Source organism: Lactuca serriola, chromosome 5, assembly GCF_051521515.1.
Source record: "Lactuca serriola cultivar US96UC23 chromosome 5, Lser_US96UC23_V15, whole genome shotgun sequence".
Classification (NCBI taxonomy): Eukaryota; Viridiplantae; Streptophyta; class Magnoliopsida; order Asterales; family Asteraceae; genus Lactuca; species Lactuca serriola.
Window position 1 is genome coordinate 36,874,174 of NC_136412.1, and position 6,106 is coordinate 36,880,279.

A 6,106-nucleotide genomic window follows, 5' to 3' on the forward strand; every position below is an offset into this window, starting at 1 on the left:
CGTCTGGTTCGGGGGTGTGACATTCTTAGGGTTCTTAATTTTTTATGGTTCTCATTTGAACCACTCCCTATATATATATATATATATATATATATATATATATATATATATATATATATATATATATATATATATATATATATATATTGAACGACTAGTTCTATATATTATTAATGGGTTAATGTCACTTTTGGGTAACAAACTTTTTTTTAAATTGCTTTAAATGGTCCCTCAACTTATTTTTTGGCTTTCTAATGGCATAATGTGGATGCATATCTCCTTATTTTGTCCTACTAACCTGAAATAACTTGACCTCATACAATAAGTTGGAGAAAATGTGGATGCGTAGTCAACATAATGTACACGTACATGGTTGTCCACTTGGACCTAAAGTTTATTAAAAGGGGAATGGTGGATTTCACTTACTTTCTTCCAATGAAATGGGGGTATTTGACATACTCCAGCAAAACTAAGCAAACAATCACGAGAGATGTATAGAGAGGGTATTAATAAGGTTTTGAGAGAGATCTTCTTAAGCTTCCTATGAAAAGGAAAATGGGTACTAAATAAAGATGAAAAGTATGGAAACTGATGTTTATCTATATTGAATTCAAAGACAACCACAATAGTACGACAACCTTTCTAGGGTTAGGATCGACCAAATTCCCAAGAATTAACTACCACCCCTCATAAATTACTCCATAAATCTTTGAATTTCTTTCAGATTGAAACGAAACCAACAAGCACACCATATGTTTGTTCTAATGACAACGAAGTTAGTCTCTTTCTCCATGTTCTCTAATGACCCATGCTTGTTGCCCATTTCTATAGGGTTGTTGAAGACTAAACTTGCATCTATCATATGAAATAGCAGCTGTGAATAGAGTTACAACCCCTTTACGTCAATTGTGATGAGTTTCTCGATAAACCCAATTAGATGGAGGATGGGATGAGTCATTTTTGTGCAAAAGCATTCATATTGATGGGTTTAAAGTGTGGAATCGAGAGGAAAGGAGAAAAGGACACGACAGCTTCGACGGGGAACGTGAACAGAGTAGAATAGGAATCCATACAAAGGATGTCGCCATAGTAACAACTTGTTGACCAACAAGTACGACATAACAAATATGTAATTGGCTTACCCATTCAAATTTTCAGAAGGGACAATTTAAACCCGACAAAAGCCATTGTATGCCCCCCCGAAAGCTAGAAAATAAGTTGATGGACCATTTAAAACAATTCAAAAGAGTTTGTTGCCCAACAATGATATTAACCCTAAATTAAGTGGAAAAAAAATCAAGTAAATTGTTAGAAAACCTGACTACTATACCTAAAAATATTACAACAAAAAAAATTGTTTTATTCATTTAATTTGTTAAAGATAAAAACAACCCAAATCAACTCATTACTAAATAAAACAGCCGACACCGCAACCACTAATCTCATATATTTAACATAGATATGAATCATTTCCTTTGTTAATTTTCTTTTGAACAACTAACTCACACACCTCTTAATCTGCTCCTAAACTAAACCGGGACTTGAACCCTGAATTCATTGGCTTAAGGGGCATATTTACAACATTCTTGATACCGCTACGTTACATGCCCCTTTCAACTTTGGTATTTCCTTCGGTTAGACCTCAATCCAGCTAACTCCAAGAACTTTCCTATTTCCCACACCATCTAATTCATCCCTCAATTTTTTCACGTCATCCCACCTCCCATTTCCAGCAAGCATATTAGAAACCATAACTTTGTAGCTGATTCTCTCTTGCTTACACTCAAGGAGTCGCCGACTCACAATCTCTGCCATTTTCAAATCATTATGTGCATCACAGCAAGAAAGAAGCGCACCCCAAATACCAGAATCCACATGCTCTCCCAACGAGTTAACAACCTCATAAGCCTCATCCAACTCCCCAGCCATACCAACAAGCTTCACAAAATGAACATAATGTTCAGTGTTTGCTTCAATGCTAAAATCGTCCCTCATTCTTCTGAAAACGTCTCGACCTTCTTTAAGAAGACCACCATGGGAGCAAGCAGATAGTAGAGCAGTGAAAGTAGATTCATCAGGTTTTAGACCTCGTTCAAGAACCTCATGAAACACTTCAAAAGCCTCGGATGCAAGTCCGTATAAACCAAAACTTGCTATTACTGAATTGTATGAAACTATGTTTCTTTTAGGCATTTCATCGAACACCTTGAGTGCCAAGTCCAAGAAACCACATTTTGAGTACATGTCTATCAATGCAGAAGACACCATGACCTCCGAGTGTAGGTTATGGCGTATGGCATAACCATGTAGCTCGACACCTGGTGCCAAAGTGACCAATTGTGAAGTTACAGCCAGTAAAATGGAGATAAGAACGGAGTCTGGTTTTTTGCCACAGGAATTCAGTTTCCTGAAATAAATTAAGGCGTTATGATACTCTCCAGATTGTGAAAAACCAGATATTAAAGCAGACCATGTTACCAAATCGGGATGTGATAAACCACTAAATACTTTATAGGCCGAATTCATACAACCACATCTTGTGTACATACTAACAAGGACGCTACTTATGTGTGTGTTAGAATCAAACCCGCTTCTCAAACAGTAACCATGGATTCCTTGGCCGATTTCCAGCAAGCTAGAACATGTTAAACCCGATAATAACCCTACAACTGTATACCCATCAGGCTGATATCCAATTCTTCTCATTATAATAAACAGATTTAGTGCTTTCTCCCAGTACCCACAAGATCCATAACCTGTAATCATTGTGTTGTGTAAAACCAAGTCGTGTCTGTTTAGCCCATCAAAGACCATTCTTGCATCATCAACGAGGCCAAGTTTAGAGTAAGCTGACACAAGTGCACTAGCGGTAATGGAGTCTGATCCCAAATCAGAAACAATTACTTGCCCATGCACAAGCTTAAGAGCTTCAAGATCTAGTTTTTCGGAACAAGCACGTAAAATGCAAGCAAATGTGAAATTATCGGGCTTTGTTTCTGAGGCCAGCATTTGTTTGAAGAGTGAAAATGCATCAAGAAAAGAATGGGTTTGGGCGTAAGCTCTGATGATGGAATTCCAGAGATAGACAGTTCTGTTAGGAGTTTCATCGAACAGGTTACAGGCAGATGTGAGGTCGTTATTGATTGCATAAAACCTGATGATTTTAGTTGCGTAGAATGGGTCATGGAAAAGGCAGGACTTGATTAGCAAAGCATGAAATGATTTGGTTCTCGAAAGGGTGTGATTTAGCTTTGAGAGTTCAAATACAAGCGACTTAAAATGAAACAACATCAAGTCATTGTCCCCTTCCAGCTCATCCCATCATTTATGAAACCACATTATCCGGCATAGACAGTGTAAATTTTGAAAGGTCAATATTATGAACGTATAGAGATAAGTACTTACCATAAACAAGATCTATGCTTCAATAATATAATATCTGTTCTCTTAACAATTGGAAATGCTGCTAAAAAGTTCTTTGATTCGATCCCTTTCTTCAAAGATAAAGGTCTTGGAGAAGCATATGAACCCTTCAAAGGCAAATATAAAGTATCCATTATTTATTCATTACTCTCACAAACCCTTCAAAGGCAAGTATAAAAAGTAGTCAAAATTTCTTTTACCTGAACCTGGTGGGTTACTAATGCCATTATGCCCTTCCAGTTTACCCTATCATTTATGCAGCAACATCATACATAGCACCTGGAAATGCAATAATTGACTAATATCAGTTGAAGAAATCCACATGAAACCATTGCAGGTATGTTCAGGCACATGTGAAATACAACTCAAGCATGAATCACCTATTTAATTAAAGAACATCCTACTGGTTCCAAAATTATCAAACTAAATAAAAAATGGGGAATTTCACCCATATATATTAGCGTTATCATTTGATTCATTTCATTAGCATTACTGAAAATACAGCCGCAAAGAAAAGGAATTTCACCCATATATATATATTAGCTTTTTCCATATAAAACATGGAAAATTAACTAATTCCCAAAACTCAGCAATATCGAGCTACACCTACTAACCAACATGAAATTAAAACTAGAAACTAGCCAAACACAATCAACCACAGAGTATTAATTTTACAAATTGCGTCAAAATACCTAAAACTTAACTGATTTGAAATCATAGAGCGAAAGAGAGCTACATGTATGCATAAGAAACGATTTGTAGCAGTAGCTGCTAGGATTGATGATTAAAATTGTCTTAATTGGAAGCGATGACGAATTTGTGGGAATGATTGTAAAGTAGACGCACGGAGGATTGGGTGGGTGGGTTTACTTGTATGAAAAGAATTCACGAAACATTTTTTAGGGTGAATTCCTAAAAGGAAACGAAAGCTTTATCTGTTATCTTCGAATGGAGTTTTGAGAGAGAGAGAGGGAGGGAGAGGGGGAGGGGATGATGAAAGTGGTGAAATTTTTATAAGGGCGTTTCGGATAAATAGTTTTTTAAGTTATTAGAGCTTATTGCTTATTTAATAAGCATTTTTTATAAATATGCTTGGATTAGCTTATTGCACTGGGAACAAGCAATAAACAATAATCATTTAAGTGTTTGGCAAAATAAAACAGTTTATATGAGTAAAATGACCAATAAACAATAAGCCATAAGCATTTCCCCCTTTGCTTATTAAAATCAGCTTATTTTGCTTATTCCTACCGCAATAAGCTGATTTTTAAAGACTCCTATCCAAACACTTAAATTTGCTTATTGCGGTGGGATTAAGCAATAAGTAGCCTTTTTTTCCCTATCCAAACACCCCCTAATTATGATGTGATTTTTAACAGGGAAAATGACTTTCGAGAGTAATTAACTTTTGCGTTTGTACTCATTTGGTCCCTTTCCTTTTTTTTGTATTCAATATACCATCGAACTTGTTGTTTGTGTTCACCATAACCCTTTTGACCGGCTTTTGACCTGTGATAGCCGGTTAAAGGGTTATGGTGAACACAAACAACAAGTTCGATGGTATATTGAGTACAAAAAAAAAGGGACCAAATGAGAATGAACTCAACAGTTGGTTACCCTCCTGAGTCATTTTCCCTGAAAAGTTAAATGAAATTAAAGTTGCAAAATTATCAAAAACTGCAACCTTCTTTGGCTATAACGTATATGAAAAGCGTTTCAAAGCAGGGGCGGAGCCAATATTTTGATATCAAGGGGGCTTATATACTTATATATGTGACATTATGAAAAGTTAAATACTTTTTATACGAAATAATAAGAAATAGTTTGAATGGACAAATCATTATACAATTAAAAATTTAAATAATAATAAGATTTTTTTGTTTTTATTGAAAATGAATATCATAAGGGTTAGCTTATCCTCATATATGAGTTCTTAACAATTAGTATCCTTCATATCTTATATGATATAATTTATAATGCTATAATTACAATTTGATAATCTATGTGGTGGTTTTTGTTTTTGTGTCTCTTGTGTTTTGTTTGGTTATAAAGTATATGTTTTTTCACTGGTTTTTTTATTCATTTTACTGTTTCAAGCACTAGCATCTATCTTTTTTTACAGACTATAGATCTTTTTTTACACACTAACATAGGGCATAGGCATAAAAGAAAAAGTATTTCTTATGTTTTCAAAGCACTTTAGCTGTAAGAGGGTACAACATGCTATTCTATATATTAAGGGTATACTATTTCGTATATTATTCTATATATTAAATAACTCACATGGATTCTTAGAGAGAAAGTAAAGATGAGAGAGACTAAAGATTTGAGAGTTGGATATACATACATCGCTTCAGACGGTGAAACATTAAAGACTTTGAAGGGCTTATGAAATGTGGACTCAGTCAAATGAGCACAGGGCACAGAGACAATCGAGTGCGATGCTTTCCATCATACCAGAGTTGCGGTTTCCATTGAAGGTGTGACTGGGTAACCTTTTGGAGATAGAGGTCGGCTGTTAGGGTTTCTTAACTTTGAGATTTGTTTGTTTTAATCTTTTATGGATTTTATAGAAATTTTAATGTTCCAAACTAGTCGGAATTTGCGTTTTTAAAAGATTTCGAAATTTTAATACTTTTCCTTTCTTGATTTGGTTTATTGGTTAAGTTTTAATTTCAAGATC

General features: G+C 35.0%; 1 protein-coding gene across 4 annotated transcripts; it reads right to left on the bottom strand.

Moving 5' to 3' along the window:
* Positions 1-1,339: 1,339 nt before the first annotated feature.
* On the bottom strand, positions 1,340-4,428 carry LOC145052317 (putative pentatricopeptide repeat-containing protein At1g64310). Of its 4 annotated transcripts, none has more exons than XM_079000119.1 (4): positions 4,160-4,428; positions 3,624-3,702; positions 3,406-3,530; positions 1,340-3,154 (listed from the first exon to the last, which is right to left on the bottom strand). In XM_079000119.1, the coding sequence occupies exons 2-4, from the start codon at positions 3,648-3,650 to the stop codon at positions 1,636-1,638; spliced, it is 1,671 nt and encodes a 556-aa protein (XP_078856245.1). In that variant the 5' UTR covers positions 3,651-3,702; positions 4,160-4,428; the 3' UTR covers positions 1,340-1,635. The 4 variants fall into 4 exon arrangements, with proteins under 4 accessions (XP_078856245.1, XP_078856243.1, XP_078856244.1 ...); XM_079000117.1 differs by having other exon boundaries at positions 4,128-4,428; XM_079000118.1 differs by having other exon boundaries at positions 4,116-4,428.
* Positions 4,429-6,106: the final 1,678 nt, after the last annotated feature.

Bases quoted from the DNA above. Each gene is read 5' to 3' on its own strand.
- LOC145052317 (XM_079000119.1), bottom strand. From the start codon at position 3,650: ATGGCATTAGTAACCCACCAGGTTCAG. The intron at 3,531-3,623 runs GTAAAAGAAATT...TTGCCTTTGAAG, and splicing joins TAGTAACCCACCAGGTTCAG to GGTTCATATGCTTCTCCAAG. The intron at 3,155-3,405 runs GTAAGTACTTAT...TAAAATCATCAG, and splicing joins AAGCATAGATCTTGTTTATG to GTTTTATGCAATCAATAACG.